General features: G+C 40.7%; 1 protein-coding gene across 6 annotated transcripts; it reads right to left on the reverse strand.

Annotated features, from left to right (window-relative positions):
* Nucleotides 1-1,702: 1,702 nt before the first annotated feature.
* LOC120573861 (phospholipid transfer protein-like) lies at nt 1,703-23,567 on the reverse strand. 6 transcript variants are annotated; one of them, XM_039823740.1, is made up of 15 exons: nt 23,275-23,567; nt 18,154-18,279; nt 16,604-16,688; nt 16,301-16,447; nt 15,766-15,921; nt 15,601-15,658; nt 15,341-15,502; nt 10,310-10,492; nt 10,111-10,158; nt 9,868-9,990; nt 3,834-3,904; nt 3,587-3,626; nt 2,964-3,012; nt 2,751-2,827; nt 1,703-2,430 (listed from the first exon to the last, which is right to left on the reverse strand). In XM_039823740.1, exons 2-15 carry the CDS (start codon nt 18,263-18,265, stop codon nt 2,389-2,391), a joined length of 1,353 nt encoding a protein of 450 aa, XP_039679674.1. In that variant the 5' UTR covers nt 18,266-18,279; nt 23,275-23,567; the 3' UTR covers nt 1,703-2,388. The 6 variants fall into 6 exon arrangements, with proteins under 6 accessions (XP_039679674.1, XP_039679675.1, XP_039679670.1 ...); XM_039823741.1 differs by lacking the exon at nt 23,275-23,567 and adding an exon at nt 20,834-22,946; XM_039823736.1 differs by lacking the exon at nt 23,275-23,567 and adding an exon at nt 18,814-20,248 and having other exon boundaries at nt 18,154-18,751.
* Nucleotides 23,568-24,129: the final 562 nt, after the last annotated feature.

The raw sequence follows: 24,129 nt of genomic DNA on the forward strand, positions 1-24,129 counted from the left end.
TGAGCATGTCTGTGTGTATTTCAGGCCTGTGTGTAGTGATTTCTAACAAACAGAGTGTAAATTGTAATTTCCCCGCTGGGGATCAATAAACAGTATAAATTATTAAAATGATTTACAACTTTAGTTACTTTACAGCTTTAGTTACTTAGCTGTTAACTCTCATGTTTTCAGCCGTTAGAGTTCCACATTGTCAACCGTTAGCGACGTGGAAACACCGTGTGAACGTTAAACAACATCTAAACACTCGGACCGAGTCGCAGTGAGATGTTAAATGGGAATATACATCTTCTGCCATTTCTGTTTTGAAATATCCACGGCACCTCGAGCAATCTGATTGGCCGCCTGACAATGACGACGTTGAGCCAATCAGGAAAAGCTCTTTTCAAAAAACTTTATTGTTAATGTTTCAGATCGACATTCCCAGTAAGTATAAATCAAACAGCAAACGGACAGATGTGTGCACAGATAGTGATGGAATTAAACATTTAAAACGTGTCAAGCTGTCCAAAAAATGTGAAAATCATCTAAGTAGGTATCAGATGGCTCAATGCTAAGAGACCTTCTTCATTTGTGAGGTTACATTTTAGTGTGTTCAGTTTTTAACATGTTTTTAAAGCTAAGAGGGATATTTGGATTCCTCCACACTTTTGATTTTATGCAGCAGCATAAAAATACATTGTATAGTATTTGTCAAAAAGTCATAAAAAGTCATAGTATAGTGAGTGAAAAATTCCAAAAGTCATATAGTATATCAAAAAGTGATAGTTCTATTAATGTACCCAAAAATATGAATTCCTCCACATTTCTGATTTTATGCAGCAGCATACAAAGTTATAGTATAGTATGTCAAAAAAGTCATTATATGGTATGTGAAAAATTCAAAAGTCATATTATATGTCAAAAAAGTGATAGTTTTATTAATGTACACTGTCAGTTTCCTGGTTCAAACTGAACTGTAGGTAAAGCTGTGCTCTGATTGGTTGTTTCTGCTCAGATCTGTGCTGTGTATCAGATAAAGACACGAGAGGCAGTAATGCTGAAGCTGTTTATTGCAGAGAAAGAATAAGGAGTGGTACAGCAGAATGGAGGACACACCTTGTAACACAACATTGTTGTACTGTTAGAACAGAATCACAGCTGCTGTCAAGTCAGTAGTGACATGAGAGACAGAAAATAGAACTGGATCATCATCACAGAAGCTGTTTCTGTCTTTAATGTCCTTTATTATTAGGGACGAGCACCAACAACGGCCCTGTTATGTTTGGTAGTTCTTTCCTTATTATTATTATTACATTTAACGTTGGTTCTGAGTGAATACTGCGCTTTACGCTGGGTTTTCACAGGCAGCTTCAACATCAGCAGAGTCAACGTCTGCATGCCGGTAGCTGCCTGTATAGTCCAACATGACATCATGACTTCATGTTAACATACATGCCCACTTTCTTAAGCCAAGTGGCATGTTATCTGTACGCATTTTGAGCTATCCGCGTGTATGTCTACGCTGTATACAGCAGACGTAAACATACACGCTATTGGTCCAATCAGAGTTTTCTGTTGCACAACTAAAACTATTTTTGAACGTACACATGTACAAAACCAGTTCCTTCCTGAGACTATTTAGCAGAGGCACCGTGGCTCCGTCCGGAGCTTAGCCCCGCCCAAGATGATTGTGATTGGTTTAAAGAAATGCCAATAAACCAGAGCATGTTGTCCTCCCATCCGGGAATTCTGTGTGGACTAGTCAGACCTTCCTCCAGTGAGCTGTGGAGGAAGATCTGGCCAGGAGAGACTACTGTCTGTATAAACCCAGCGCTAGAACGCAAACATATAAATATAAGTTCTATTTAATTCTCTCGGCACCGCTGCTCTTACAAGCAACATAACATGGAGATGCCTGTAATATATTCTGCAGTGACTGAAATAGCATAGATGAGGACACAATTAAAAAAAAATATGTATAAATTTTTTGGGACAGTGATCTCAGAATGTTGTGATTTGTTTTCTTCCACTAACATTAAAGATGTAATTTGGAAGATGTATGCAGTATTTGTTTACACTACTGTATGCAGTATTTTTTCACGTACTGTATGCAGTATTTGTTTACACTACTGTATGCAGTATTTTTTCACGTACTGTATGCAGTATTTGTTTACACTACTGTATGCAGTATTTGTTAACACCAGTGTATGCAGTAAAACATTTGAACTGCTTGGCCCCTAAACAACAGAGTCCTGCAGCTTTGCTGCTCGGCCGATAATAATAATAATAATAATAATAATAATGACAATCAACGAGGCTCAGAAGAGGAGAAGTTGGAGTCCCTGAGTGAAGCTGCTGCACCGTGACCCGACCCCGGGATCAGCGGTTGAAGACGGATGGATGACATCACTACCCAGTGAAGGTCAGGTCCCCCCCGACCACCAGGTAGCCCTACAAACACACAACACATTAACCCTCTGAGGTCTAAGAGCAGCTTCACACATCTTCTTAAATTCACCTTTTTAAGGTATTTGTATAGAACTGATCTCTGAGTGTTTAACATCAAAATGTTCAGAACAGACTCAGCTTTCTGTCCCAGAGCGACGTGTGAAGAGATCATTTGGGGCTAAAGCTGAAAACGATCATCTTTGCTTTCTGATATTCCTCGACTCTCTTTTAGAAAACAAAGTCTCAGTCTGTGTAGGACAGTTATAACACAGTGCAGTATCATAGTGTAGTATAGTATAATGAAGTTTTACAGAAACACTCACAGGATGATAGTCGATCTGTGTCTGAGTGAAGTCCAGACCATCAGGGAGAGGAATCTGGATTCCTTTTTTAAACCAGACTGCACACAAACACAAACACACACACACACACACACACACACACACACACACACACACACACACACAGAGACACACAGACGCAGATTAACATGTATAGTATCACCTTTAAAAGAGTTTAAGTGTATTAGTACTTACTCTTAATTAATGATGGCATCAATCTGATTATGGGCTTAGCTAGTACAACCTGCACAGAAACAACACACACGCACAATAATTACTGTTTTTGATACTCTATCCTGGGTGGTGAAACTATGGGGCTCCATTTGTGCTAAAATTGTCATGTGTCCAAACATTTCTGTCGTCAGTTTGCCCTTCCTGTCGTCCTGATGTGACCTGAACACATCTGGTTTCTGTACCTCGTGCAAGCATAGCTGCCCGGCCAATCAAAGCGCTTGAATGCTGCGCAGGTCTTGGTGAGAAAGCAAGTTGGCACTGCGCGGTGCGGCGGGCAGAGCCGGGTCAGAGCCGGGTCAAATGAGGAGACAGGGGTTTGTTATTGTTCATTTCTTTTTTATTTGTCCATTTATCACTTTCAAGCTGCTACAGCAGAGGGCGCCAATCGGTGCCACTAATTATCATTATTATTATTATTATTATTATTATTATTATTATTATTATTATTATTATTATTATTATTATTATTATTATTATTTTTGGAGCGGCCCTGTGGACAGTGAGCCTGGGACGTGACTTTGGCCCAAACAGAAGCCCACAAAAACACAGAGAGGATAAAAGAGAAAAGAGAGATGCTTTCTTACCGCAAATTTTCCCTTTTTGGTTCCAGGTTTGGCATCACACCTGGAAAAGTTTTAGTGACAGAGACGCACACACACACACACACACACACACACACACACACACACACACACACACACATACATACACACAAACACACACACACACACACACACACACACACAACACACACACACACACACACACAGAGTGAGTCCTCTAAAAATACCACCCAGTCAAATATGATATGATAAATGTGAGTGTGTTTACTTGGAGAAGCTTGAAGACTGAAGAATCAGACGGCGTCCATTCATTTTGACCTTTATCCTAAAATGACACTCCTGGGGGAGACAGGAGTTTGACTTTTACAGTTTTTTACAATCACTTTGGCACTAATTTCAGAGCCATGATGTAATTTTTCAAAACTCTAGACACAAAACTCACAACCAATGATCAAAATGCACATTTTTTCAAAACTCTAACACTTGTTTAGGCCCGTCGCGACAAGGCAAGCAAACCAAGCAATTGCTTGGGGCCCAGAGCTGGCCTGGGACCCCAAGACAACGACTGGTTAAGATGCAACGACAAACTGTGACCGACCCTTTGATAGTTAACGCAGTAAAGTGCAATGACACTGTTATCGGGATCCCTCTCAAGGGCCCCTCTAGTGATCTCTGCGCATATACAAAATACAAAATATCAAAACCAAAACCTCCTTGGTCGGCAGTCATCATGAAGCGGAATTATGCTTCAGGAAGCCAGAAAAGGAAGAAGAGAAAGGAAGAGGAGGATAAGAAAAAACAAGATAGTGGTAAGTGATAAATTACACTGGACAAAATAGCTCTACTTGTCTTGGTGTAATTTTGCAGCAGGTAGGCTAGCAAAAATATGTTTATTTTAGCTAACGTTACCTGTAACCTGCCTGACGGCAAATGCTGCTTATAACGAACTGTTAGTGCAACTTATTTTTTGAAAGGACGGAATATGGTTACATACTACTGTAATATGTTTTTTAACGGGATAAGGAAGACGCAGATCTGTTCCAGAATCACTGTTCATCATATTTAATGACGGTACATTGCTATAGCTTTGTAATAGGTTTTGATGAAAGTGGCATAACGTTAGCATGCTATACTAACTATTCCACCGTGATAATCTATTTACCAAATGGGGGTTAGGAAAACCACACAATAAATTAACTTGGGATGTTTTCAAGCATTAGTAACCCTTAACAAAGTGTTAGGAATAATTTGTCTGTCTATCTATGTAATGTTTTAAAAATGGTTTCTTAAAGGTTTACACATTTTTTTAAATCATTACCCGATACCTAATATATTATATGATAGATATAATGTGTGTTAATAAACTGAATTTACAGCACTACTAATAATTAGTACACATTTAATTATAATTTAATTGTTTGTTAACAGTAAAAAGATTGTTTGGTAACAATTAAATGACAATTAACTAAAGATTAATTAACTATCAATTTACCATCTATTAATGATTGTTATTATAAAGTGTTACCATCTTTTCTTTCTCCTTCAAGGTGCTTTGCTTAAATTTCTCAGCCCTCAGGCTCTTCCTAAGGATACCTCCACTGATGAAGGTAGAGTGAATTTCTCTCACTGAGCTGAGCTGGTAATAGTGACCTCTTTCAATATGCTAACAGTGAAATGGTAAAACGTACTTCACAGGTAATTTCAGATTTTTTTTCAATAATATTTTCAGCTACACCATCAACTTCATCCTCAACATCAACAGATGCATCACTTCTCAGTGCTGATGTTTCCTCTATAGCACAAGGTACCACCACCACAAGCTCTATAATTATAGCTGATATCCTGCACAGCCCAGAGTTTAAACTGATAAGTGTGTGCTGTCATATTGTTAGCAAAAAAAACAGTGCAAATCACTATTGAATTCCCACCAAACTGTGTAAATACCAGTCACTTTTGCCCATGGACATTTCAGAATTTTTAATATACAGTAGTGCCTGTCAATTTTCTAGGGTTCAGACACTCAGTGATGCATTATGTACCTCAACAGATGGATTATATTAATAAAAACATTATTTTTTATTTTTTACACTTTTTTTATCTATGCACAGTTTATGCAACAGCAGTTGATGCACTGTAAACCTTTTTTTATTTATATAAAGTTTGGGTGAACTTAAACCTAATGGCTATGCTGTGGTTCCTGTAAGCTTTGCGTGCTTGTGTGCGGGGCGTGGGGTTGGGGGGGCCTCCATGTCCATTTTACTTGGGGCCCCCAAATTCCTTCAAACGGCCCTGCACTTGTTTCAATTGCTTGGATACAATACGCATAAACCTGAGATCATTTGTTCATTTACATTTTTTTACAATCACTTTGCTACTAATTTCAGAACCTTGACGTCATTTTTGAAAACTCTAGACACAAAACTCAAAACAGTCATCACTTGTAACACAGGCTGTCCAGAATGTTCAGAACATTGCATTGTGCATTCATATCTTTAAATAAATCTTGCACTTGCACAATCATTGGTTCAAAAAACTAATTTATGGTTATTGGTTATTGTCCAATTCTGCCATCTCGTTACTGATGATTGAGATACAGTATATACTTTCTATATACTTTCTATGTAAAGTGACATATATATACATTATATATATATAAGGTGAGTGTATATATATATATATATATATATATATATATATATATATATATATACACTCACCTTAAAGATTATTAAGAACACCTGTAAGATTTCTCATTAATGCAATTATCTAATCAGCCAATCACATGGCAGCTGCTTTAATTCATTCAGGGGGGTGGTCCAGGTCTAGACAATCTCCTGAACTTCAAACTGAATGTCAGAATGGGAAAGAAAGGTGATCTAAGTTACTTTGAGCGTGGCATGGTTGTTGGTGCCAGACGGGCTGGTCTGCTCAGTTACTGGGATTTTCACACACAACCATTTCTAGGGTTTACAAAGAATGGTCTGAAAAAGGAAAAACATCCAGTATGCTGCAGTCCTGGGGGGCCAAAATGCCTCGTTGATGCTAGAGGTCAGAGGAGAATGGGCCGAGTGATTCCAGCTGATAGATCAACTTTGATTCAAATAACCACTCATTACAACCGAGGTCTGCAGCAAAGCATTTGTGAAGCCACAACACGCACAACCTTGAGGCGGATTGGCTACACCAGCAGAAGACCCCCCGGGTACCACTCATCTCCACTAAAAATAGGAAAATGAGGCTACAATTTGCACGAGCTCACCAAAATTGGACAGTTGAAGACTGGAAATGTTGCCTGGTCTGAGCAGTCTCGATTTCCGTTGAGACATTCAGATGGTAGAGTCAGAATTTGGCATAAACAAAATGTGTGGGGAATGTTTTCTTGGCACACTTTTAGGCCCCTTAGTACCAACTGGGCATCGTTTAAATGCCACAGTCTACCTGAGCACATTCTGCCCATGTCCATCCTTTTATGACCACCATTTACCATCCTCTGATGGCTACTTCCATCAGGGGTTAATGCACCATGTCACAAAGCTCGAATCATTTCAAATTGGTTTCGTGAACATGACAATGAGTTCACTGTACTAAAATGGCCCCCACAGTCACCAGATCTCAACCCAATAGAACATCGTTGGGATGTTGTGGAACTGGAGTTAGTGGCCTGGATATGCATCCCACAAATCTCCATCAACTGCAAGATGCTATCCTCTCAATATGGGCCAACATTTCTACAGAATGCTTCCAGCACTTTGTCGAATGAATGCCACGAAGAATTAAGGCAGTTCTGAAGGTGAAAGGGGGTCAAACACAATATTAGTAGGGTGTTCCTAATAATCCTTTTTTTATGTGGAGGGGTTAATTTCATGCCCTGTATATATATATATATATATATATAGTATATATATGTCACTTTATACTATATATAATATATACTATATATATATATATATATATAGGGCATGAAATTAACACCCGCCTGGGTGAATTTTGCAATTGGCAGGTAACACTGTCAATCTACCGGCCACTTTGGCAGAATTTAGTGATTCAGACACGTAACTATCGGTAAGCAGGGTACGCAGTTGCTTACGGGCCTGGTCAAATCAGGGGCCGGCATCACTGAAAGACATTGATTGACAGTCGGGGCTCCCTATAGCATTTTCATTACTAACACAATCGCAGCAATCCCACGCGCAGCCACTGACCAAGTGGGAGGGAGAACGGGTCAAATTAATTTCCTAGTTTCTGTTATGAAGACGAGACGTGTGTGTGACTCGAACATCTCACATTAACCAACACAACGTACAGCGAAAGACCGTGCAACCCTTTTCAGACCGTCCTGCCAACCTGTATACGTTGTAACATCATTTGTCTGCAGCGGGCGGGGCTGTTGCTCCGTTTCCCCCGCGACTGACGCGCACACACACACAAACATACACACACAATCACACATGGTGGATGCAGGAAAAAACGCAGATGAGACCTACAGGATGACCTAAATTGAGGACAGCTACATTATTGTAAGTGCAATGATAAGTTAAAGTCCAATAAGTACTTTGTTAAACTGTATGAATGGGAGTCCCAGCCCAGGATAGGAAATTAACTAACAATGTAAAGATCAACAAGCTACTGACAGTGACATATATGATCATATTTGATTCATTCAATAAATTATTATTTTGTGTCTTAAATCCACCAGCCGTTTTCATATTATACCAACATCAGCACCCTGAGCCGTTTTGGTAAGGTTCCTATGTAATGGGTGTGACGTCATGGCCCTGGTGAGGGCGGAGGTTATTTAGGGACACCGGTAATTTGCGCTCTCTCTCTTTGTCTCTATCGACCCGCAAAGTCAGGAAGTGCAACGGGGTGTACATGTGCGATGGCCAAACATTTTGCCTTGTGGTAGGTGCCGTTTTCATTTAAACCTCTACAGCATAAGAAGTGTAAGAAAAGTTATTTAATTAGGAAATGCATTTGTTTTCATAGAGTGCAGAAGACTGCAGTGACAGAATACAGGTTGCCGTAGGCTATAGGTGCGCTGTAAAACAAATCCAGTCAGCTGTTCAGATGAGCTCAAACTTGGAGCGGAGATAATGATTGTAAGTTATGAACCGTGAAATCTATTAAATATAGTAGAATATAACTGAGATGTTCAGTGTGTTTTTGTTTTTCCTTTCTAGTACCGGTCATAACGACATTAAAACATACTGCTGGTCTGAATGAAACGTAAATGACTTAAAGGTACGGCAGACTGTCCGACGATTTTATGAATTATTTATTATTTATATTGTGTCTTAAAATATGCTGAAAAATGGACTAATATTGTCTTGATTTGTTATAGGTCTGTTTTCGAATTGTTTTTTCCCCACCCTTATTTATAGTAATGGGCATTTATTAGTAACATTGGTTTTCTTTCTTAGTTGGGTTTGTTTGTTTGATTTCATTTTTATTATTATTATTATTATTATTATTATTATTAAAGGGTAAAGTGCAATATCACTGACGGGCGCTGTGCAATTCTAAAGCTGGTTATAGGCTCAGATATAGCTTTGGAGACCCCTTATTGCCTGTTAGTGTGGCTTGAGGTGTTGTTTTCTATTATCTCTTGCATGGAATTAATGTTTTAAAGTGTGTAGTGTTAATTTGTTCTTTTGCTCTTTTATTGTGTATATTGGGCCCTGAAGCATATCAATAGCCTCTATCATCCTTGTGCATTATTTGCTATATAAGTGATTGTGTCGATGCCATTGCACTTTCCCCTTTAAAGTTGTTACTGTGTAGTTCCATGCTGGCCCTATTGGCCTTTTCTTATTAGTGTTTTTAATCTATGCCAACTTTGTGAATAAACTCAATTCATATTTTGTAATTGGCCTCTCGTCCTGGTTTGTTCTGGACACTTACCTGTTTCAATCACTACACCTACAAAATCTCAGCCCAGAGTAATTAAATAATAGTAATAATTATTATTCTCCCCAAAACAAGTTTCCTTTTCATTTATAAGAACTCATGTGTTATGGTGCACATTCACCAGTGTTTTTTTGTTGTTGTGGTGTGCATAGCAATGTCCATGAGTAGGCTACCATGAATAGGACAGGACAGGATCATAGAGACACAGCAAGTCCTGTTTTCACCTTTATGAGGCAAAAAAAAACTGGCTGGTTAGAAGTCACTGTGGCCAAAGTGGCTGGTGGTCAACAAAGTTAACTTCATGCCCTGTATATATATATATATATAATAATAATAATAATAATAATAATAATAATAATGTGATACTGATACTGGTTGTGTGTAAGTGTGCTCACCACGGGAAGAGGCGGAGGTGGTGGATCGACCAGAGATTGGGCGATGGCCTCCACGTTGACAGATAATCCATTGTTGTCGATATTGATGACTGGCAGCTTAGTGAGCTCAACTTGAAGAGGACCCTTCAGTTGTTTTAAAGACAGCATCATGAAGAGACACAAAACGACAACACAGAGGCTGAAAACAATGTGTGAACATTATTATACTCTGTAATAGAAATGGCTTGTGGTGTTTTTGCTCACCTTACGCAATCCCACGTTTTTCAGAAAAAAATTAATAAAAGATTTAGCCTGTTAAAGGGAGAAGAGAGGAGGTGGTGAGAGGAGGAGCAGCATCTATCTTCTCCAATATTTCCCTAACCGTTCTCCCTTAATACTGACAGTCACTTAGACACAAAGTTACCCTTTAAGGAGGTGTCAGTTGGTATTCAGCTGTTCTCACCTCTGAACTGTCCAGTTCAAAAGGCCCGTGGTTGTAGAGCGCCCAGCCAGCGGTTTTAAACAGATCTTCAGAGACACCCAAGTAAGCCATCAGGTTACTTTCTTTATCCGTGAACACCGGCTCTACAAAAGGTGCTGGTAATTCAGGGATTCTGTCATCGTGGTAATCTTGGTACACTATACCCTGAAACACAGACATAGACGATAAGCAAGTAGCAGAATAAGGAAATACTCAAGTGACAGACAAATTTACACATTTTACACAGAAGCATTGCACACTGAGTCCGATACGTATTCATTCATCCATTAATCCCATTACAAAATGCATTCTTCAAGCAGTGAGGATGATTGATGATTGTGTCTTTTTGGATACATCCAATCCTGAGTTTACACAGAGAGCAAGGAGAGTTGCCCCTCCTGATCAAGGAGCTGCAGGATTATCCCGATCGATTTAAAGTTCACTTCAGGATGTCAGCGGCTCATTTTGATGCCCTGCTAGCGATACTGGAGCCACATACTGTATATGTAAAAAAGAAGAACACCAATTTCCACAAAGCAATTGATCCTGAACAGAGGCTAGCAGTATGTTTAAAGTACACACACACACACAAACACACACACACACACACACTAACTTAAAGGTCCAATATGTAATATTTGTACTGTAATAAATCCAAAAATGACACCAATGCCTCATCAGATATTAAGGAAACATGTTAAACTGAAATACTATCTTTTCTGACAACAATGCTAATGTCAGTATTTTTTCTTTTTGAAATTTACATTCCGTGACGGAATTTATGTTTATGTTTTGGTCTGTGTGTTGTTATCAACGGCCCAGTTTGACAGCCAGGCCGGGTTGCCAGATATACCTGGAAAAACGTAAACCCAGCGCGCTACAGCTGGAACGGTAGTACAGCCATGAAAGCAGCACACAAACGAACAGGATCAACAGAGATAGATTCTATCTGATGTAAAAAAAAGTAAACGGCATGTTTCTAACAGTTGCGAGACGTAACAACCCCCTGGTAAATAATGGAGATGTATTTGAAAGATGGAGACAGCTTAGATCCAAAAAGGACGCAGAATTGGCTTATTTCCTCCTGAACCGGTAGCATTAGCTTCAGGCTAATTTATCACAGCCACTAGGGATGGGCATTTTATGTCATTTCAACATTTGTGTACTCACATTGAATTATATAGCTAGAGTACCCGAGTTGGTTACTCGCAAAAACAATTGAGACACAGCCAGTAAAGTGATCTCGACTGGTCCTGGCTAACGCCGCCATGCTAACCCTGCTAACTGCTAACGTTAACCGGAGGACCAGGCAAGCGGGCCATGGCTGTTTACAACGTGTAGTTCAGCGGCTGGAGCCGACAACGGGGGGGTTATTTTAAGCCACGAGAGGGGGGCTGTAAATCGGGAAGAGAGGACTGTGAGTTTGCAGTGTGTTTAGCGATTGTTGCCATAATTCTAAGCCAATGAAGTGTGTTCCGTCAGCAAGGTAGTGGTATTTTTAGCGTTTCGTATTGTAATTCTAAGCCGAGGAAGTGTGCCTGACTGGCGTGTGGAGAGGACAGTGAGGCTGTTGTGTTTTTAGCGGTTCATACTGTAATTTTAAGCCGAAAAGGTGTGTCTGTCAGTTGGTTACAGAGCTCCGCGTGAGCACAGGCTTTTATGCCTGTCAATATAGCTAGCATCTACCGTTAGCTACTCTGCTGTGCTTTGGAGTAATGTCTGGCTATGTGAGACTAGCATCTAACGTTAGCTACTCTGCTGTGCTGTGGAGTAATGTCTGGCTATGTGAGACTAGCATCTAACGTTAGCTACTCCGCTGTGATGTGGAGTAATGTCTGGCTATGTGAGAAAAGCGTCTAGCAACATTGTTGTGAATGCTGCGGTCTCAGCCTGGCAACCCCCGTGAACTTCGAGTCTGGGCAGGAGGGGGCGGGGAAACGACTCTCCAGTATTTTGAATTGGTAGTGCAGTAACTATTTTAACCGCTAGCTGCCAGTATTACATACAATATTACATATTGCACCTTTAAGGACACCTACATGCCAACTCCAACAGAGGACATCTGGAAACAGTTGGCGAGGAGGTTCTATGAAAGTGGAACTTTCCCAATTGACCGTTCGCAAAACCCCGCCCCCGAACGGTCCTCGTCCAATCCTAGCTCAGCAACTTTAACTAAGGAGAAGGACTCCCGTCAAACATTGCGATTTCAGCAACATGGTGAAAAGATGGTGATGCGCCTATGGCACCTGCAAATCTGACACCAGGTACCCCAAAAGTGTAGAGGGAGGGGTTGTATTTTTCGCCTTTCCAAAGCCCAAGACCCAAGCGGAAAGATGCCAACAATGGATTAAACAGTGTGGGAGACCTCACTCCCAGCTAAATGCCTCGAAGATTAATAAGCATAGCTACAGTCTGCTCCAAGGTAAGTAAAGCTAGCGAGCTAAGTTATATCAATTATCAATAAGTAAGTAGCTAAGTACATAACAGTTACAATCTGTAAAACTGGACTTAAGTTAACAGTTGTGGTTCTAAATAGCATTACTATCGAAAGTAGTAAAGTTAGAACATTAGATACTTTATTATTCCGTAGGAAATTCAGGCAGCCTGATAGCTGTTAGCCTGTCAAGCACATGTTGCTATCGACACAGATAATTTAGCAAGAGGTTGACGGTCATTGAACATATCCCTCCACTGCATATTGCAGCCCTTTCTGTCGTGCCCTGAAGGATATGTCTGCTGCATTACTCCAAAACCATTCACTTATACCAATGGGTATGGAACTCAACCCAGCCATGGCTATGTGTCTGGTTCTCAATTGTTTGACGGGCGTAGTAACAATCTAGCTGGCGTGGCTTTTGCGAACGGTCAATTGTATTGGCACTCTCGATGGCAAGCATGTCAAAATTGAGGCCCCCTGCAAACTCAGGCTCCCATTTTGTAATTATAAAGGCATCTTTTCAATTGTGCTCCTCGCATTAGTGGATGCTGAATACCGTTTCCTAGCCATCAATGTGGGGAGCTACGGTGGGAACTGCGACGAAGGCATATTCGCAGATTCTGCGCCGGGATGGGCACTCCAGCGTTGGACCCTGCATGTTGCACCCTCATTAGAACTCTCACCTGCGCCTGAATTGGGGAACGTAAACGATGTTATAGTGGCAGACGAGGCCTTTCCAATGAAGCCATATCTGCTCTCACCCTGCGGTGGAAAGTGCCTTGAAGAGGCCAAGCACATCACCAAGCTCCACCTGTCAAGAGCACGTCGCATCTCTGAAAATGTGTTTGGCATTCTGACTCAGAGATTCAGGGTTTACAAAAGGCCAATGGAGGTGAACTTTTGTTCTTAACAAAACTCAACACCACGTGTGCCTGGCCCACTCACCCCTGACGTTTCTTCTTGCCCTGTCCTCTTTTGCCCTGTCCCTCTTTCCTGTAGCGTATATATGTCCCGCAGGTCCTGTACGTATGTGTCCCGCAGTTTACGCCACATTTTCTTCACAGCTTCAATTAACATAATACAAACAAGTCAAATTATTACATGTAAGCTATCATCTAAGTCACTGGGGTTACGTGACTTCTGTCAAAAGTCAAAGCATGATAGCAACTGAACTAATAAACCCTGGTTGGGACTAGCACTTTCACTACCAATAGATGAATGAAATCAGCAACAAGCTATTGTTTAGCTAACTTGAGCACGATACTGTATAATCTTTCGTACACCATTTGTTTGAAATCGTTACCTACCACCATGTTTACCAAGCTGCTCCGCTATCATTTGCCACAATCTGTCTTTATATTGGCTGTCTTTGTATTCTGAATTTTGTTTGTCCTGAAGTGCTTTGTGCTGTGAGACATAGTAGCTGTCTCTGAAACCCTTCCATCACTCATTATTTCCTGTATAGTGTTTGTTAAATAGTGAACTATATCAGGAACAACCAAGCCAGACTTCAGACACTCACTGAAAACACACCGTAGCGTGACTTGCGTCAGGAGATGACCCGTTGTTAGTGTGACGGAGGCATCATGTAAACAAACCCAAACTAAAATAGTTCTCATACGTCCCTGAAACAAAGCGAGCACTCAGGAGGAGAGTAAAAGGTTTTATATATGATATATGGTGCATTTTACATTTCCACTAATTAGAAACGGAAGTCTTCCATCTTTTTGTTTCAGTTTTTTTTTTGCTTCTGCTTCTTCTTCTTGTCCGGAAAAACACGGCCGGGTTGCATTGTGGGATACTGGAGTAAAATGTAGTCTACATTGTATGTACACTCAGATTAGCAGTGCATTGTTGGTGTAATATAGTGAATACAATTTACCACGGAGAATTGGAACAGCTCTACAGAATGGCGAACACACTATATAGGGACCTATATCCGTGATAGGGAACGGTTTCACACACAGCTGCTGAATCAGCTTTTCAGACACCTTCTCCTGATTTGACGTTTGCTTGTATGGTAGCTCTGAAAAGTAAAAAAACATCAAAATGCTTACTACGGATGCGAAAATACGCAGAAATCAAACCCGATCTGAAAGTTTTGGAAGCAGTGTGCAAGGGCCTTTACTTTGAACAGTTTCATAGAATGATAGAGTTTAAGATGTCTCTTATTGTGAACAGTTTAATAGAATGATAGAGTTTAAGATGTCTCTTATTGTGAACAGTTTCATAGAATGATAGAGTTTAAGATGTCTCTTACTGTGAACAGTTTCATAGAATGATAGAGTTTAAGATGTCTCTTATTGTGAACAGTTTCATAGAATGATAGAGTTTAAGATGTCTCTTACTGTGAACAGTTTCATAGAATGATAGAGTTTAAGATGTCTCTTACTGTGAACAGTTTAATAGAATGATAGAGTTTAAGATGTCTCTTACTATGAATAGTTTAATAGAATGATAGAGTTTAAGATGTCTCTTACTGTGAACAGTTTCATAGAATGATAGAGTTTAAGATGACTGTCTCTTACTGTGAACAGTTTAATAGAATGATAGAGTTTAAGATGACTGTCTCTTACTGTGAAAGGCACGTCTAGGCTGTTGGACGTCACCGTGACGTCTCTACTCAGATAGTAGTGGAGGTTGATTTTGTGGCCTTCGCTCAAAGTGCTCTCCATGTCGAGGTCCAACAACATGGTGTTTACATATGGGACAACAAGATCCCTAACAGCAGGACAGAACTGCAGACAGACAGACAGACAGACATGTTGTTATCACAATCTGCACCTAAACCTAATTGACCGGTTGGGTTCTGTTAAAGACTGAAGGAGGAACAAACCAGGGAGGTGAACTGATTCTGGATATATCCTCTGAGTTGAACAGCGGTCAGCAGCAACCTGAAACACAACAAGAACATCTGATCAATCAATCAATCAAATTAATGAAATATGGTTTATCATTCACGTTCCCCAGAACTAAAGACTCAGCTAATTGTTTTTTTTACCCCACTATTCCGGTTGAGTCCACACGGATGCTGTCAGCTTGGATCTTACATCCTGAGTCTCCAGGCGGTATCTTGAGTCTCAGACGTCCTTCGGGTTGGATCAGTCTCACTCCGATGGTGACTCCAACACGTTCTCCTGTTAGGACAGCCGGTCCTCTGAAAACACATCAAACATAACGCAGCCTGCATTCAACTTCATGCAAATGAGGAGTGGAAAACTCAGCGCCTCGTCTCTTAAACCTCGATGACCCTCAAACACCTTCAGTCAGTTTACCTCCACTTTTGAGCAAAATATAAGTTTTTATTTGTCATAAACTTCATTTGCTACATTCTGGTGAATATTTCAGCATCAATTTAAGGTGCAAATGTCTTTATTTATGTAAAGGGAATTATAATAGGTCTCGTTATAATAGGTCTAGTTACTGTAAATGTCTTTGTATAAAGGATGGGGGAATATATAATTATAAAGCAATTTGAACTTATAAGATATTAGAGTTCCTGACATATGGAATATAAACTGTGGATTCATACATACTTTAAGAAGTTCCTCTTAAACATGCAAATTTCTCTTTGGAATTCTGCAGTGAAGCTCAGGTCCCTGAACTCAAACTGAAGACCTGAACCCGGCTGGAACCTGACAACGACATCATTTGGGTTCACGTCCAGACGAGTCAATGTAAACCTGCAGAGGAGCAAACACAATATATAAATATGCAATCATTAAAAACTAAGAAAACAAAACTATAAGTGAACAAATATTAATATAAATAAAGAAATAATTTTAAAAAAGGGGAATACAAAGAATAGAACAGGAAAAATAATAATATGGTTATCTTACTGTTTAATGTAGCACTTTAACCCCGGGATATCCTGAGAAGGTTTGTTAACCAGCTCCCTCAAATACTTCAGACCGGAAGCTTTCACTGCAAAAACACAACACAAATACTAGTTCAGTGAAAACACAGAACACATGTCTCTAGATATGAAACTAAATGTTGCTCATCTTCTCTATCATCTTTCCTACGCTGCAATTTCTTCATCTTCATTTTAGATTTGTCCTCTTTTTTGTTTAAATTAATTAAAGCCTATAATGTGGTGAAACATTTAAAGCTCTAAAGGCGCTGAAACATTAACCTGATTATCTGCCTGGCGAGGTCGGTGACTCGAGTGTGTTCGGTGTGTCGTAGGAGCCGTCGGCCTTGATTTGGGCTGATTTTACATGTTGAATCGGAGGGCGGGCAGTCGGACTCAATGACCAATCTGATTGGTGGAGTGCTAACCGGAAACGGCGAGCGGGATGAGCGTGACAAACGCCACTCAAAATTTGATGAAAATCTTTTAAACTGACCTTTGTTGATCTGAAATGAAGACAGATTCAGCAACTGCACGGCCTATTTCTCTCTTCACATGTTTTCAGAAACACATTTCAGTGACCTATCTTCATAAAATATGAGATCGTATTCTGAACGAGCCGGCGGTTTTGAAATTCCGGAGAAACCAGACCCACGTGATGCGTTCGTCCAATCAGCTGCCAGTTTTCATTTTTTGGGCGACAATACAGATTAGCGCCGCCTGCTGTTATCATTTCATTTATTATATAGGAAAGTTAAAAGTAACATTAAGTTACAGTATAAACAGGCCTGACTCAGTTTAAAAACTGGTTTCCAGCAGGTTCCTGTTCTGCAGAAACATAAAACATACAACACAGTTATGGCACATAGGGACAGAAACATTTGTACAGGACATCAGCATGGACTAGACAGTCACAGACAACTAAAAACAACAACACAGACTTGGACAATACATGAACAATCAATGAGTGCAAGTGTAACTGTTGAGAAGGAACAGTTTGTATGCCTTTTTGAAATATGTGATAGTTGATAGTGTTCTGATGTGATGGGGAATGTCATTCCAAATGTTGGTGTATGTATGAAAAAAGGATTTCTGGCCATAGTTGTTTTTGTATTGGGGGACTGGAATGAATGCCTGTGAGACTGACGTCTCGCACACGCGCAGAATGTACGCTCAAGTTGGCGTCGCTTTGGTGTGTTCTGAGGCACTTTTTGGACCTCGGGGTGACAGTCAGTCCGACTGCCTTTTCTGCCGAAGGTCGGCTGTGTGTTAGTGTGTCAGAGCCTTAAAGCAGTGGTGTTAAACTCAACCTCTCTACGGGCCAGGCATGTTTAGTTTATTAACATGCTTTTATTGAAGAGAAAAAGTAAAATATCTTTGACTATATTACTGCATGTCTCCTATAGTCTCTCTTACAGTTTTGGCCTCATAAAGCCCTAAAAAAGTCTCTAAAACACTTCCTCAGCCATCCTTCTCTTAACCTTATGTTTATGACAGAGGGATGAATCAGTGTGTGCTTCTCAACACAGATCTTACAGAGCTCCGTCGCTTTGTCGGTGATTCTCACTTTGAGTCCGGTGGGACCGTCGGCAGTGATGGAGGAACAGAGGGAGAGCAGGAAGAAGAGGGAAAACACACAGGAAGTCATCCTGACAAACTAACCTGAAACACAGAAGATACATGTTCAACGTTAAAGGGTAACATTGTTTTCTATGCAACCTGGACTCTATGTCCCCATGTTTTAGTGTCTCAACACTCTTTGAAACTGGTCTAGTATTAATATCCTGATTACACGTCACTTATTGAGTATCCCTGGACGTCTCCTTGTTACCTGAGACGTCTCCTTGTTACCTGAGACGTCTCCTTGTTATCTGGACGTCTCCTTTTTACCTGGACGTCTCCTTTTTACCTGGACGTCTCCTTGTTACCTGAGACGTCTCCTTGTTACCTGAGACATCTCCTTGTTACCTGAGTAGCCAGGTAGGTAATCCCTGGATGTCTCCTTGTTACCTGAGACGTCTCCTTGTTACCTGAGTAGCCAGGTAGGTAATCCCTGGATGTCTCCTTGTTACCTGAGACGTCTCCTTGTTACCTGAGTAGCCAGGTAGGTAATCCCTGGATGTCTCCTTGTTACCTGAGACGTCTCCTTGTTACCTGAGTAGCCAGGTAGGTAATCCCTGGATGTCTCCTTGTTACCTGAGTAGCCAGGTAGGTAGGTCGGTAATGCCAGGTGTATTAATGAGTGATGTCACTGAGGGAGTGGCTGAGGAAGGAGACTAGAGCAAGCGTTAGCATTGTCGGTGTGACAGTAAAATATTTTAGGAGAGAAAGAGACAGAGAAAGAGAGAGAGGGGGAGAGACAGAGACAGAGAGAAAGACAGAGAGAGAGAGAGAGAGAGAGAGAGAGAGATGAAGGGAGAGAGAGAGAGGGTAGGACATAAAACATAAGTCCCCTCTCACCTCTGATCCAGTCAGGCTGCCCAGCCCCACAATAGACAACAGACACCCCAACTCAACAAAGTTAATACACAAAGAGTCCACACCAGAGCCCAGCCCTCTCATCGGCAGACCAACCAATCCCGGCACAGTGGAGCCCAACCCAGCAGAACCATGACCAGGCCAGCCCAACCAACCAGAGCCCAGCACAGTGGAGCCCAACCCAGCAGAACCATGACCAGGCCAGCCCAACCAACCAGAGCCCAGCACAGTGGAGCCCAACCCAGCAGAACCATGACCAGGCCAGTCCAACCAACCAGAGCCCAGCACAGCAAGGCCCAGGCTAGCAGTACAGAGCCCAGCAGAGCTCAAACCAGCAGACCCCAGCTCAATAATACCGAACCCGGCCAAACTGAACCATGCCCTCATGCAAGGACCTCCTACACCACAAGTACACATGAGGAGAGCACTCTGCTGGACAACTGCCACTGCTGTGGAGCTGTACAACACCACCCAACCTACTCAGACATACTCCAAGGTAGTAAACACCCAGTCTCTACCCACATCGGAGAAGTTAGGCAACCGCTTCAACTCATCTTCCAGAAGTTAGGCTAAAAAAAAAAAACGATAAGAGAAGAATACTCATATGTAAGACCACAGCTACCACTTTCAGACCACTGCCAGATAAATGTATATCTGAAAAGAACACAGGAAATACAAATTATAGACACTAAAAAACTTGTAAAACTCAACCTGTCCTATAAATGGACATCTGACAGTGTGTCTAAATTCATCAATGCAGTTAACTCAGTTGAAATTACTAATCTTATTAACAACTTTTTAGTAACAACATTCACACCAAGTAATGCAGATGTAATTATGGCAGTAAATCAAATAAATGAACTATATCACAGGATTTCCCTCAAAGCAAATCTCTAAACCCAAAAACACAACCCACAAAGAAAAATGGTTTGACAAGGAGTGTGAACTAATGAGGAAAAACCTCCGAAAAATCTCCAACCAAAAACACCGCCAACCACCCAACCCAGAAATTAGAGAAAACTACTGCAGCAAACTTAAAGAATATAAAGATATGATTCAAAAGAAAAACACTATAATGAAACCCTAGAAGAAATAGAAACCTCAATAAGCCAGAATCACTTTTGGGAAAAATGGAATAACCTAAACCCAAAACCAAACCAAGTAGGGCTGCCACCTCTTAGTCGATTAGTCGACTAATCGGTCGTTTTGGTCTTAGTCGACTAAGATTTCTTTAGTCGATTAGTCATGTTTTTATGCTTATTCATGCTTAATTACTTATTTCCAAGAAACTTCTGAGCACATTTATGGTAAACACAAGATTTAAAGTGGTGCTTTTGCAGGATTAATTGTGGAAAAACTCAGTTTTACAGATGGTTAATTAACTACATTTATATTGTGCTTATCTAGTCTGAACCATCTCTCAAAGCCCACAGCTCTGTCAATTAAATCAACTAATCGATTAGTCGACAAAATCCTATAAGTGTTAGTCAACTAAGAATTTCTTTAGTTGAGGACAGCCCTAAAACCAAGACACACCTCTGAAAGACAGAGAAACATGGAGGAATTACTTTGAAAACCTTTACAACACAATCCCATCAGATAATCTTACAATTGGCCAACAAGTCGTTACACAAAAGTTATACTCCCTTGAAAAAATCCTAAAAGACCCACTTGATGAAATCACCCAAGAGGAATTAACACACACTCCATGAACTAAAACCAAAGAAAGCATGTGGACCTGACAGCATCAGGACTGGAATGCTGAAACACAGCACCCCTGAGCTGGAGAAGGCCCTTCTAAAGCTGTTCAATCTCGTTCTCCAAGCTGGCTGCTTCCCTGAGGTCTGGAACAGGGGGCTTATATCCCCTATCTTTAGGTGTTTTTATTTTTTTATTTAACCTTTATTTAACCAGGTAGGCCATGGAGAACAGGTTCTCATTTACAACGGCGACCTGGCCAAGAAAAGCGTAAGCGTACAAGACAACATATCCAGTAGATTCACATTCAACATAGCACAAGAAAAATAAATACAAACAAAGGTACAGATTAAGTAGGCAGTTCAAGCCGGCACAAAGTGAGGTGTAAGTAAGTCGATGGATATGCAAAAGTGGTAAGGTGAATACATAATATACATGAGATAGACAATCTATAACCTTGCTGAGAAGTAGTAAAGAGTCAGAATACAGTTAGTGCAAAATTAAATTGTGGGCAAGATAGTGATGTGGACCCAGTGATCAGTTATAACGCAGTATATATAAACAGACAGTCTATATTATTGCTGAGAAGTAGTGAAGTCAATATACACTTGTGCAATATGTAGTCTAGTTAGAGATGTGGATCAGTAATAACACAATAAACATGAACAGTCTGTAAAAATGCTGAATATAGTAAAGAGGCGATATACAGTTAGTGCAAATAGTGGAGACAAATTTGAACCCAATAACTACCGAGGCATCTGTGTGAACAGTTACCTGGGGAAGGTTTTCTGCTGTATTCTAAACACCCGTCTACAGGTCTTCCTTACCGAACACAATGTCCTGAGTAAAGGTCAGATTGGCTTCTTACCAAAACACCGTACCACTGACCACATCTACACCCTACACACCCTAATCACCAAAACACCGTACCACTGACCACATCTACACCCTACACACCCTAATCACCAAAACACCGTACCACTGACCACATCTACACACTACACACCCTAATCACCAAAACACCGTACCACTGACCACATCTACACCCTACACACCCTAATCAACAAAACATCTTACCACTGACCACATCTACACCCTACACACCCTAATCACCAAAACATCATACCACTGACCACATCTACACCCTACACACCCTAATCAACAAAACATCATACCACTGACCACATCTACACCCTACACACCCTAATCAACAAAACATCATACCACTGACCACATCTACACCCTACACACCCTAATCAACAAAACATCATACCACTGACCACATTTACACCCTACACACCCTAATCAACAAAACATCTTACCACTGACCACATCTACACCCTACACACCCTAATCACCAAAACATCATACCACTGACCACATCTACACCCTACACACCCTAATCACCAAAACATCATACCACTGACCACATCTACACCCTACACACCCTAATCACCAAAACATCATACCACTGACCACATCTACACCCTACACACCCTAATCAACAAAACATCTTACCACTGACCACATCTACACCCTACACACCCTAATCAACAAAACATCTTACCACTGACCACATCTACACCCTACACACCCTAATCAACAAACATGTTGTTCAAGCAAACAAAAGTAAAATCTTTGCTTGTTTTGGTGATTTTAGGAAAGCATTTGACTCAATTTGGTATGATGGATTATTTTATAAAACTTTACAAAGCGGTGTAGGGTGTGAAATATATGATATAATCAAATCCATGTATATGGACAACAAAAGTGCTGAGAAAATTGATAACAGCAGAACAGAATACTTCACTCAGGGGCATGGGGTGAGACAGGGCTGTAGCTTGAGTCCTACCCTGTTCAACATCTATGTTAATGAGCTAGCTGTGTTACTGGAACAATCTACAGCTCCTGGACTCCCACTAAACAATACAGAAGTTAAATTCCTGCTCTTTGCAGATGACCTGGTGCTGCTCTCGCCCTCCAAACAAGGCTTACAGCAGCACCTGGATCTGCTGGAGACCTTCTGTCAGAACTGGGCCCTGACAGTTAATTTGGAGACATAAAGACGAGGAGAGAGGAGGGGAGGAAAGAAAAAATGTCTTCTACTATTCACCGTTCACATGTTCTTTTACGTGAATTCAATGTCTCTTTTTTATATTAACTTAGGTTAAAATAGGTTTATTAAACATAGCTGTAAAACTATGAAAGTAATAAAAACTCTGCTGTAAATGTAGCGACAGTAAAACAATGATAATTTCACAGTATTATAATTTTTTTGCAGGAAAATTCTTAACAGTGTTAGTTGAAGCAGAGAGTGCAAAACAATTAATCTTCTTTAAAAAAGAAATTGAAATCTTATGGTTTTTCATGTGCTTTGACGTAAATTTACAGTCTAGTCTTTATTTTTGTGTTATTTTTAAAAACACAGGAAAAATCTGTGAAATATCGGTTTGTTTATTACAGAAAGCAGAGAGTTCAGACCTGGAGAGAGGCTCGGAGAGCTGGATGCTGGTCCAGAGACGTCTGCCTGCTGTGATTGGTTGGCTGGCTGGATGGCCCAGAAGTGTCTGCCTGCTGTGATTGGTTGGATGGCTGGATGGCCCAGAAGCGTCTGCCTGCTGTGATTGGTCGGCTGGCTGGAGGGTTGCTGGATGTGATGGCGGTCTCTGAGGACAGTCTGCAGGTTGTTGAGTCTCAGAGGAAGCCCCTGATCTCTGGGCCTGACAGGACAGAAGCAGTCCTTTTTAAAGGAAGCTGATTGGTCACACCTTCTGACAGGTGGAGCTGAGGACACAGAGGTTTACCATGTAGGGACAACTCTCTGATACACCGCTGATTAAACAACTCAGCTCTTCTTAGGAAACACTTGTGCAAGACAGATCATAATGATGATATGTGGGGTTGAGACATAAGGTCTGTGTGAGGACGGGGCAGTTCCCCTTCTCTCTTCTTCCCCTTCGGCCTGTACTCTTCTTTGCAGAAATCTCCTAAACTTATTAATAATGTCGGTATTTTTCCAGTTCATGAACAGCTGTCTCTCGACGGCACACCTGTGACTGTTTTAAAAAGACTTCCTTTTTGGGGTTTTGGCCTTTCTTTTAAACAATTCAATTACATTTTATTTATAGTATCAAATCATAACAAGAGTTATCTCAGGACACTTTACAGATAGAGTAGGTCTAGACCACACTCTATAATTTACAAAGCCCCAATATTTACAGTGATTCCCCCCAGAGCAAGCATTAGCAGTGGTATGGAGTTATATTCCTATCTTTAATCAAGAGCGCATTCTTTCAATTTGAGAGCATTTCTCACTGATATTACGTTCAGATTTTG

Source organism: Perca fluviatilis, chromosome 15 (assembly GCF_010015445.1).
Source record: "Perca fluviatilis chromosome 15, GENO_Pfluv_1.0, whole genome shotgun sequence".
In the NCBI taxonomy this organism is placed as follows: Eukaryota; Metazoa; Chordata; class Actinopteri; order Perciformes; family Percidae; genus Perca; species Perca fluviatilis.